The sequence below is a fragment of the Bison bison genome, unplaced genomic scaffold (genome assembly GCF_000754665.1).
Source record: "Bison bison bison isolate TAMUID 2011002044 unplaced genomic scaffold, Bison_UMD1.0 scf7180017857956, whole genome shotgun sequence".
NCBI classification, from domain to species: domain Eukaryota; kingdom Metazoa; phylum Chordata; class Mammalia; order Artiodactyla; family Bovidae; genus Bison; species Bison bison.
This window is the reverse complement of record NW_011488529.1, coordinates 6721-18569: the sequence shown is the minus strand read 5'-3', so window position 1 is coordinate 18569 and position 11849 is coordinate 6721. Positions and strand designations below refer to the sequence as shown.

The window sequence follows — 11849 nt, the reverse complement described above, 5'->3', positions numbered from 1 at the left end:
TAGATGGGGAAACAATGGAAACAGTGACAGACTTTATTTTCTTGGGCTCCAAAATCACTGCAGATGGTGATGGCAGCCATGAAGTTAAAAGACGCTTGCTTCTTGGAAGAAAACCTATGACCAACCTAGACAGCATATTAAAAAGCAGAGACATTACTTTGCCAACAAAGGTCCATCTAGTCAAAGTTATGATTTTTTCCAGTAGTCAGGTATGGATGTGAGAGTTGGACTATAAAGAAAGCTGAATGTTGAAGAACTGATACTTTTGAACTGTGGTGCTGGAGACAATTCTTGAGTCCCTTGGATTGCAAGGAGATCAAACCAGTCAATCCTAAAGGAAATCAACCCTGAATATTTATTGGAAGGGCTGATGTTAAAGCTGAAACTCCTGTACTTTGGCCACCTGATGTGAGGCACTGACTCCTTGGAAAAGACCCTGATGCTGGGAAAGATTGAAGGCAGAAAGAGAAGGGGATGGCAGAGGATAAGATGGTTGAATGGCATCACTGACTCAATGGACATGAGTTTGAGCAAGCTCCAGGAGTTGGTGATGGACAGGGAAGCCTGGAGTGCTGCAGTCCATGGGGTCACAGAGAGTCAGACACGACTGAGTGACTGAACTGAACTTACTTGTAGAATTAGTCAATGGAGTGATATGTGGAAAGAAGAGAAGGACAGACCACTAGGGGAAGCAGTATATGATGATGAGAAGGAAGATGGAATTCGATGGTAAAGGGTTTGATGCTCTTTGCTTATGCTGATCTTCTGAGAAACTCTCTCTATCCTTTTTTTTTATTGTAGGGGAACAAAATTTGTCACCCCAAAATGTCTCTTTGATGTGAAGATTATTTCAAGTTGAGAATAAACAAGAACTGAAAACACTTGGGAAGACATTTTGATCTTTCCCCTAACTTCCTGAAGAATTTAGATAGTTCTGTTCCTGTAACCAAGCTTCCTTTGGTGGCTCAGTGGTAAAGAATCCACCTGCCAATGCAGGAGATACAGATCTGATCCTTCGTCTACCAAACATTTGATTTCCATCTCCAAGTGATTTGCCTTCCTCCCCTTTGAAGTCCCAAACCACAACCCTTATCATCCTTTATTCTCTTTAACAGAAGGTTGTAGTTAACATGAAGATTTCAGTCACTGGAGTAGTTGCTCAGTTTTTCTGGGTCTCTCCCATGTATAGATGCTATTAAATGTTTGATTTTCTTTTCCTAATCTGTCTCATATCAATTTCATTTTCCAACCAGCCAGAAGTATAGAGAGAATTTTCTTCCTCTCAGACAGTATTATGTCCTTTATTTCTTTCAGCATTAAGTCCACACACAGCTTTTCCTCCTCCTCAATGCCTGACTTTTTCTGGAAAAAAAATAAATCACTTCCTACCATATCCCCATGTAGTCATTTGCATTTCCATACACAGTTTTCATTCAAGCTACAGTAAGTTATGGACTATAAGTCAGCAAATAAGTTACAGACTCCTTGAACATATGGACCATTAAAGGCTGCATGGAGGACTTCTCCAGTGGTCCAGTGGTCAAGAATCCACCTGCCAGTGCAGGGGACGCAGGTTTGGTCCCTGGTCCAGGAACACTCCACATGCCATGGGACAACTAAGCCCACGCACCACAACTACTGAGCCTGCACTCTAGAGCCCATGCTCTGCAACAAGAGAAGCTACTGCAACAAGAAGCCCCAGATCTGCACAACTAGAGAAAGCCTGTGAAGCAACAAAGACCCATGATAGCCATAAATAAGTAAATCTTTTTTTTTTTTTTTTTTAGGCAACTATTCCAATTCTTTGTATTCTGACCACCTGACTGGATGGAGCCTGATTTGACATTCCAATACTGCTTTCACATTTTAAATGCCCATTGCAATCCATCCTAAAGGAAATCAGTCCTGCATATTCATTGGAAGGACTGATGATGAAGCTGAAACTCCCATACTTTGGCCACCTGATGCAAAGAGCTGACTCATTGGAAGAGATCCCGGTGCTGGGAAAGATTGAAGGCAGGAGGAGAAGGGGACAACAGAGGCTGAGATGGTTGGATGGCATCACTGACTCAATGGACATGAGTTTGAGTAAACTCTGGGAGTTGGTGATGGACAGGGAGGCCTGGCGTGCTGCAGTCCATGGGGTTGCAAAGAGTCAGACGTGACTGAAGTGAACTGAACTGCAGGATCAGCTGCCACTTACACAACTTTCTGGAGATGACAGGTGACATGGGTTATCTGCTCGCAAAGAATCCTCACCGAGGAGTGACTCAGGAAGCTTTCCTTCACATCCAGAAAGTTCAGGTTCTCATTTGAACTGAACACAGAGCAGAGATCTGCCCAGAGTTGGAGAGAATGATGGTCATGCTGTGACCTAGGAGAAAAGCACAGACAGGAAAGTCTATGAAAGAGAACCATCAACAAAAGGGCAGGGGTGGTGGAAAAACTGGTGAGCTCTTCAAAAGGTACAAACATCTGGTTGTAAGATAACAAAGCCCTGGGATGTAATGGATGGCATGGTGACTATATATGAAAACAAAATTTTTGAAAAGAACTGGCAGGGGAGGAAATTATATGAGATGTCTAGAACATGCGAGCCCACATGTCAACAATGACACTAAAAGTAAGGTTCCAAAGCCCCCATTCCTCATCTGAATATCGTGTTTCTCAGCTTTAATGGTAACACGGCAGGAAGAAATTTCAGTGAGAACTCAGACCCTAACCCAGAAGGAGTCATAGGAGACTCTGTCCTCTTCCTAAAACAGTGTGAAGCTGAAGATGGGAGAACTAGGAAAGTAAAACAACAACAACAACAACAACAATTGAGTTCTTACGTTTCATTCTGAGGGTCTGATTTCAATGCGGGATCATTCTCCAGGAATATCTTCTTTCCTACCTGCAGTGAGATCTTCTGTAAGTTGGCACAATGTTTAAGGCAGAAGGAAGACTGCATCATTTCGAATGTATTCATCAAGTGAATGGACATCTCCTTGACATGGGCCATGGCATCTTTCACAAGCTGCTCCTCCTGAGACTCGTACAGACAGCTCAGAACCTCCTTCGTGTCCGTCACCGAGAAGGATTTCTTCCCATGGGGCATCAGTGTGTATTTCAGTAGCTCCCGCTTGATCTCCGTTGATACCAGACAGCCGAAAGTCGTCTCCAGCTCCATGGCCCTTCTTTCGTTGCAGAGGCCAAACAGGAAGTACCCGACGTGGGTCAGGCTGGGGTTCTTCAGCCTTTCCTCCTTGGACAGCAGTTTCCCCACATCCCCAATGTGCCACTGGCGGCGGCCCAGCCCTTCCTCCTCTTGCTCTTCCAGCTCCAAGACATAGAACATGGCGGCCAGAAACTGCTGGACGCTGAGATGGATGAAAGAGTAGCAGGCCTCACCGTCTTCACTCTTCTGGAGAATATTCCCGTCCAGGAAAGGACAGAGGGCAGATGGGTCCACCCCAAGTCGCCTGAGGTCTTCCCCATCGAACACAGAGCTCCGCATCCACACGCCCTCAGCAGCCAAGAGGCACAGGGGCTTGAGCGGAGCCTGGAGGCCCCGCCTGGGGCCGCCGCTGTGCAGTGAGGGGAAGCGGCTGCAGAGGAAGCGTAGGAACAGGGCCGTGGTGGTCCTGCAGGTGGCGGCGGGGTCCTCCCCCTTCTCCATCTGCTGTCTCAGGCAGGTGCAGACCATCCAGCACACGGAGGGCGCCGAGCCCAGCTGGAACAGAGCCGCGTTGTTCTTCATCAAGTCGAAAGCTCGCAGGGCCTGACTCTCCTCTTCAAAGTGTTTCAGGAAATACGCCTTCCGGTCCTCCTCCAAGAACCCCTCCATCTCTATGAAGAGCGGCTGTTCTGTTAAGAGCCGCAGCTCTCTCAGGGCTCCCGGTCGGGTGGTGATGAGTAAGGTGGCCTTGGGTAGCATCTTTCTCTTCAGTAAACTCCCCAGGAGGACGGGCACCGGCTTCTGCTTCTTCCAGTCGCCACATATGTCGTGGATGAGCGCCCCCGAGGGGACCTTCAGCTCATCAAAACCGTCGAGGATGAGCAGGACTTTCTGTGCCTGGGCCAGGATCGCCGGTATGTCCTCCTGCACATGTGGCCAGTTGGCAGATATCAGCTCTGCAAAGGTGCACGTCCGCCTGTGGTTGAGCCCCTTGCAGCTGAGGTAGAAGGCAGAGTTGGAGGTCTCTGCCAGGTCATCCTGCATCCAGTCCAGCATCAGCTCCTTGGCCCGTGTGGTTTTCCCGACGCCGGCAGGACCATACAGCACCATCGTGAGTGGGGTGGACTGTGTGGGTGCCTGCGGGTTCAGGTATGTTATCAGCTTGGGGCTTCTCTGGGTAATGTTGTAGTGGAAACCACCATCATCTCCTGACCACAGTATATCCTTCCAGACGGAGAATTTCTCCATGGTGTTTCTGTATCTCCTCTTCGCCTGTACTGATGTGCAAGGGGAGAGCATTGAGGTGAAAGTGATTATACTCAACTGGAACATTCATACTGTAAAGGACCAGCATTAGGGAGGAAGAAATGGGCTTCCCCTCTCCTGGGTTCTTCTGACTGGTCTAAGAATTAAATTGATGTCAGATGAATTAACAAGAGAATAAAAAAAGCATTTTAATAACAAGAACGAGAACCCAGGAAAACTGAATTAACTCAACAAAATGGCTGAAACCCGCCCCTTAAAAATTATCTTCAGCTTAAACAAAAAGAGGCTGCTGAAGGTAACAGCTTTGAACTCAAAGGGGAGGAGGGAAATACAGGTGAAGATGGAAAAGCAAATGTTTGGTAAAGCATCGTTTGGGGGGCCAGCAGAGACGATGGGACTCAGGGCAGACTCTGAGCACCAAGTCCTGCTGGTTTCTCCCACTGTCCTCCACCCATGTTCTTTGCAGACATCTCTGATGACAGAGACTCTGTTCCCAGAATGATGGTTGTTGTTTTAGTCACTCAGTCGTGTCTAACTCTTTGCGACCCCATGGACTATAGCCTACCAGGCTCCTGTGCCCATGTAATTCTCCAGGCAAGAACACTGGAGTGGGTTGCCATGCCCTTCTCCTCTTAGGCCCTATCCCAGGCCTATAAAATCAGTAACCCTGGAGATGGGCTCAGGAAACTGTTTTTAACAAACCTTCCAGGTGATTATGATAAATATTAGTTACAGGATCATGGGCATAGGGAAACAAAGACCCAGGTTCTCCCAGTTGCTTGAGTTGAAGCCAAGATTATATCCAGGAGTTTAACTCAAAAATCTGTGCTCTCAATCACTGACATTTCCTCATTGAAGTGAACGTCGCTCAGTCATGTCCGACTCTTTGCGACCCCATGCACTATATAGTCCATGGAATTCTCCAGGCCGCAATACTGGAGTGGGTAGCCTTTCCCTTCTCCAGGGGATCATCCCAACTCAAGGATCGAATCCAGGTCTCCCACATTGCAGGATTCTGTACCAGCTGAGCCACCAGGGAAGCCCAAGGATACTGGAGTGGATAGCCTTTCCCTTCTCCAGCAGAACTTCCCAACTTGGGAATCAAACCAGGGTCTCCTGCATTGCAGGTGAATTCTTTACCAACTGAGCTATCAGGGAAGCCTCAGTGAAACAAGAAGGAAATAAACAAAAATCCTTACATCCTCCTGCATTAAATGGGCAACACTCAGGGATGATTCACAAGATGAAAAACACAGTTTAGTAAGTACTTGGTGGGGTGGGGTGGGGTGGAGGTACACCCAATCAGAAGATTTATTATGCAAAATATTTCAAAACACAATGTATGATAAGGGCTCATGATCATTATTTAACATAAAAGATATTTAACATAAAAACACTCATGCAGGGACTTCCCCGGTGGTCCAGTGACTGGAACCTTGCCTTCTGATGCAGGGGTTGCAGGTTTAATCCCTGGTCAGAGAGCTAAAATCCCACACGCCTCATGGCCAACAAAACCAAAACATAAAAAAGAAGCAGAAGCAATATTGTAACAAACTCAATAAAGACTTAAAAATAGCCCACATCAAAAAAAAAAAAACTTAAAAAAAATTAAAATGTTCATGCTAAAATGCTAAATCAGAGGAGCACAATAATCGAAAAACATCACCACACCTGAAATGTGCCAATTAAAGCAAGACAATCAGAAGGGGGAAAATTCCATAGGAAGTCATTGGCAGCTACCCCCATCCAAGTCTTTTCTCCACCTAATAAAGAGAGAGTTCAGCCTGAGGACTTCAAAAAATCCTTCTAAGGGACTTCCCTGGCACTGCAGTGGTTAGGACTCAGTGCTTCCACTACAGGGGTCATGGGTTCCAAGATCCCACAGGCTGCTGCTTGGCCAAAAAATAATAAAAGCCTCATGCCAGCCATTAAAGCTTGCAATGTTCAGTGCTACAGACTCCACCAATAATCGCCACTGACTTAAAAGACAAGACAGAGAAACAGACTGGAGAGTCGGTACTCACCTCCCTCCAGCTAGGACTCAGTTGCAGCCTGTGGGTATTTCACACAAATGAAATCTCCAATAAGAAAAGCCCCCCCGCCAGCCCATGCTCTGGGATTGGCCCAGGGTGAGGGCTGGACTTCCTGCCCAGGGTGAAATGGCCCTCCTACCAACAGTGGCTGGTTCTCAATCTTGAAAATGCGACTCACACTGCAATCACCCAGGTCCTACCCTTGGTGATCCTAATTGAATTGGTCTGGGGTGGGGCTTTAGGAAGCCAGGAGGCTTCCTCAGGTGATTCTTACATCCACCAGAGTCCTTGACCTTCCGCAGTTAACAGAAACTGATCAGAAGCCAGACAGGTAATTCAGGCATGGCTTAACCAGGGTCCCTGCTGCAGCAGGGGGAAGTGAGAACAAGAAACAGTTTCCCTGGACAGCTTGCTTATTCCTGAGGAGGGGAGGGTGAGCTGGTTCCTTATATGGGGAGAGGGTAGGGGTGTCCAGGGGTCAGGCTGGAGGGGCAGCTTGCATGGTTTGCCCCTTCTAAGGAGGTGTTGAGTGTAGGGGGCATGACACAGGACTCTGCTTTTGCTCCAGGCTCTTCAAAATTGGCAGTTGGGCTTTTGGGTCTCTTTGTTTCTTTTGTCCAGAATTTGCCCCAACTGCACATGTACACAGTTATTTTTAGTCCCATATAGTTTCTTTGTGGCTTCCACAGGTGGCTCAGTGGTAAATAATCCCCCTGCCAAAGGAGGAGCCACAGGAGACCCAGGTTCAATCCCTGGGCCGGGAAGATCCCCTGGAGAAGGAAATGGCACCCACTCCAGTATTCTTGTGGGAAATCCCATGGACAGAGGAGCCTGATGCAGTCTGTGGGCCTGCAGAGAGTCAGACTTGACTTAGCAACTGAGCACGCACACAAGTTTCTTTCTGGTCTTTTTGTTGTTGTTGATTTTTTTTCATGAGTCAGGTTTGTTGGGTTTTTTTTACCAGCTTTTGAAAACATAATTAACAAATAGACATTTTATATATTTAAGGTGTACTATGTGATATATGTTTACACTGTGAAATAATCACCACCATCAAGCTAGCACATCCATCACTTCACACACACTGTGTGTGTGTGTGTGTGTGTGTGTGTGTGTGTAAGAAGTATTTTCTATTTTGCCCTGATTTGCTGAAATTGGAAGATCTTTGGCCGGAGACTTTCTGGATATTTTCACTCAAAACATAGGAGAAAAGCCTTGATTACTGTTGTCAACGTTTCTTTCTGTTTCCCCACAAAATAAACTACATAGTATTTTGTTTAGTCTTATCAATCAATAAGCCTAAGCAAATGGGAATTGAAATCCCATCTTGCCATGTATCAACCTACTATTTATAAGCAGTATCTGGCAATTCGATGTTTCTATGCACACACGTACAATACAAACGCTGAGAATGTATTTCTCTTTCACTCTGTAAAAAGTTGCATCTCTCATCCTCTTTTCAACACTTATGATTCAGAAATGTTGAAATACAAATCCAGTCAATGTATTGACAATTAACTTCACCAATAAACAGTGGGTACAAATTAAACCAAAAATGGTGTTTATTGGAAGCCTATCTCATAAAGAATGGGGACACGTTCATGTACTCCTGGGAGAGATGACAGCTGTGCAAATTAAACAAATGCCCGAGAAAACTAATAGCTACCAAAACAGGTTATTTTAGCCATGGCCTGCAGTGCCATTCAGCATTTTAAAGGATGGTTTAACAGCCTGTGTAATTAAAGGGAAGTATCAATGATTAGTTTTTAAATGAAAATTAATAATAGTGTTAATTTTTATTAATAATAAAACTATTATTTTGTTAATGACAATAAAATTGTGGAACAAACTATTGCTTACAACCATTGTAACGACATTGCACATATTACACCCTTTATATCTCATAAAATTTATGAAGTAGTTACTATGATTATTTCAGTCTTTTGAATGCTAAACAGTAATGTTCGGGGGAATTCCCTGGTAGTTCAGTGGTTAAAACTCTGGACTTCCAATGATGCAGGGGGCACTGGTTTGATCCCTGGTCAGGGAACAAAGATCCCACATGCCACCCATTGCAGCCAAAAAAACATTTTTTTAAGTAACGCTCAATTAGCTATAGAATTATAATTGGTTGATCCAGCATTCAAATCAAGACAGTAAGGCTTATCAGTCAGTGCCTTGAACTATTAGCTAAGGCCAATAGCTAACTAACCAACTAAATCACCAAGTATATAGTTGTTTACTCACACATTTGTTGCTGTTTTTGTTCAGTTGCTCAGTCGTGTCCGACTCTTTGCAACCCCATGGGCTGCAGCACGCCAGGCTTCCCTGTCCTTCACCATCTCCTGGAGCTTGCTCAAACTCATGTCCATTGAGTCAGTGATGCCATCCAACCATCTGGTCCTTTGTCATCCCCTTCTCCTCCCACCTTCAATCTTTCCCTGCATCAGGGTCTTTTCCGGTTTCTCACACGTGCACACACATATTTCAGAATTCAGAAAACCCGCTGGAAAAAATACAATCCCATATATATCCTTGGAATCATATGTGTTGTGAGCCAGTCTTTACATGATTTTATTTAATCATCCCATAACCCTACATGGGCTCTGAACATTCTCATTTATGAGTGAAGAAATTAAGACTGAAATGTCAGCTAACATCCCGAAGTTCATATAACTCGTGGGTGGCAGGGGAGAGGGGTGCAATTAAATAGCCTTCTGTTGGAATAATTGAGTTTGGGGAGGGTAGACCAAGCCCACAAAGGTGGTCGGATATTCAAAAGAGGAACTCTGTGGCCAGAACATAGCACTGGTTAAGTTGATAAGAAGCCACAATTCCAAAATACTTCAACAGCATGTCCAGTGCTGTTACAACTGACTTAAGCCAGGCCGTGGGTCTCTGTAAACAGGCAGGTGAAGATCACAGACAAGGCAGGACTGTTACCCTGAGAAGGAGAAATAAAACCCACCATCTAAATCGCCTGCTTCTAACTCACAGGCTTGGAGAATGAACTTATGGTGGCCAGGGGGAGGGACTGGGGGAAGGATAGTTAGGGAGTTTGGGATCAACATATACATATTGCTGTATTTAAAATGGAGAACCAACAAGGACCTGCTGTGGAGCACAGGGAACTCTGCTCCCTGTTCTGTGGCAGCCTGGATGGGAGAGGGGCTTGGGGGAGAACGGATACATGTAAAAGTAAGGCTGAGTCCCTTCACTATCCACTTGACATGATCACAACAGTGTTCATCGGCTGTAACCCTCAATACAAAATAAAAAGTTGAAAAAGAAATAAATTTCTTCTAATTTGGGTCTCCAAATGCTGCCATTGGTGACCACATAGATGAACCTGGAGGGCATTCTGCTAAGTGAAATTAAGCCTGACAGAGAAAGTCACATGGTAAAAGGTATCACCTATATGTGGAATCTTAGGATACAGGATGCTTGGGGCTGGTGCACTGGGATGACCCAGAGGGATGGTATGGGGAGGGAGGTGGGAGGGGGGTTCAGGATTGGGAACCCATGTACACCCATGGCAGATTCATGTTGATGTATGGCAAAACCAATACAATATTGTAATTAGCCTCCAATTAAAATTTTTAAAAAAAAGAATAGGAAAAAAAAAGTTGAACTTGTGGAGACAAGAGAGTAGAACAGTGGTTCCCAGGGGCTGGGGAGGTGGGGAAAAGGGAGACACTGGTCAAAGCCACAAACATCAGTGATTCTGATACCTGACCGGTTACCAAACTAAGAGCATGACTTGACTAGGAAAGGACTGAACCTCACCCCACAATGGATAAAAGCCATCGTATCCTCTACTGGGGGATGACTGGCATGCTTCCAGCCGTATGAAGAATACTGGCATTATCATGTCAAGTGAAACCTTGGTTTTTCCATGTCTGTATCCAAAAGGGAAGTGTGGTTGTGTGCTTTTGTGCTTAGTCGTTCAGTTGTGTCCAACTCCTTTGCGCCCCCCATGGACTGTAGCCCGCCAGGCTCCTCTGTCCTTGGGATGTTTCCTGTGAGAGTAATGGAGTGGGTTGCCATTTTCCTCCTCCAGGAGATCTACCCGGCCCAGGGATCGAACCTGCATCTCCGTGTGTCCCGCACTGCAGGCGGATTCTTTACATACTGAGCCATCGGGGAAGCCCGGAGTGTGGTTAAAGGATGTGTTTTGGAAGCCAGGTTGATGAGAAACCGTGACTGTGGCTTTCCTGTCTGTCAGTTTAGCTAAATTCGTACTACATTTCCTAGAATTTTCTTCCCCCTCCAGCTCTGGGTTAGGAGCAACCACAATAGGAACTGACGCAAGGCACCCAAGGTGGAAGTGAAGCTGCGGGCCTGCTGACACCCAGATGCTGAATGTGACCACACCCAGGGGGCCTGTGTTCAGCCCACACACCTTATATGGACTTGCCGGCCCACCCACTGGTGCGAGCCCACAGCCAAGCCCAGTGCCTCCAACTCCCCCAGCTCCTTCAACGAGGCCAGCACCTGCACCGCCTTTTTGAAGACCTATGATAAAGAGCCCTAGGCTTCACTGAGACAGGAGCCAGAGATGGACAGGTTGACACTGGTTTTCTCGAGCGCTCCAGTTCTGCCCCGATCTACCCCGCCGCCCCCTGCCACACACACCCAGGTTCGCCTCTCAACTCCCAGTCTGCCTGACTTTTCATGACATCAGGAGGACCACAGATGCTGTCACAGTGGCCTTCCACAAATTTCTTTCTCTGTGATCACAGTCAAGTCCAATCCCTGTAATAAAACCTGTATGCCATGTCACGGTAGCCTTTAAGTCCTGAGGGAATTGCAACTGGAAAAGGTTTAGATCTACAGTGTGACTACGTGTGTCTGTTCATGCGTGCTAAGTCCAGTCTGACTCTGTGTGACCCCAGGGACTGTAGCCCACCAGGTTCCTCTGTCCATGGGATTCTGCAGGAAAGAATACTGGAGTGGATGGATTGTCATTCCCACCTCCAGGGGATCTTCCTGCTCCAGGGATTGAACCCAGGTCTCCTGCATTGCAGGCAGACTCCTTACTGTTTGAGCTACCTGGGAAGCCCAGGGTGTCTTAAGTTATCTTAGATTTTTGCAAAGATAGCATTATGACAATATAATAGGGAATACTTTAAATCAATGGTATGTGTGTATCCAGAATAGGTGCCATAACTATTCAGTTCGGTTCAGCCAGAATGAAAGTTTAAGAACAAAGTCGTGACTTAACCTTACGTGTGTGTGTGTGTGTTCAGTCGCTCAGTCCCGTCTGACTCTTTGTGACCCCATGGACTATACAGCCAGCCAGGCTCCTCTGTCCATAGGCTTCTCCAGCCAAGACTACTGGAGTGAGTTGCCATCTCCTCCTCCAGGAGCTCTTCCCGACCCAGGGGTCA

General features: G+C 46.2%; 1 protein-coding gene across 1 annotated transcript; it reads right to left on the bottom strand.

The window, feature by feature from the left end:
- Positions 1-2171: 2171 nt before the first annotated feature.
- LOC105004176 (NACHT, LRR and PYD domains-containing protein 7-like) lies at positions 2172-6478 on the bottom strand. Its single transcript, XM_010861708.1, has 3 exons — positions 6451-6478; positions 2835-4437; positions 2172-2374 (listed from the first exon to the last, which is right to left on the bottom strand). The coding sequence occupies exons 2-3, from the start codon at positions 4406-4408 to the stop codon at positions 2200-2202; spliced, it is 1749 nt and encodes a 582-aa protein (XP_010860010.1). The 5' UTR covers positions 4409-4437; positions 6451-6478; the 3' UTR covers positions 2172-2199.
- Between the last annotated feature and the right edge of the window lie 5371 nt (positions 6479-11849).

Excerpts from the sequence above, each read along its gene's own strand:
- LOC105004176 (XM_010861708.1), bottom strand. The coding sequence starts at position 4,408 with ATGGAGAAATTCTCCGTCTGGAAGGATATACTGTGGTCAGGAGATGAT. Across the intron at positions 2,375-2,834 it reads TCAGACCCTCAGAATGAAAC|GTCACAGCATGACCATCATT; the intron begins GTAAGAACTCAA and ends CTTTTCTCCTAG.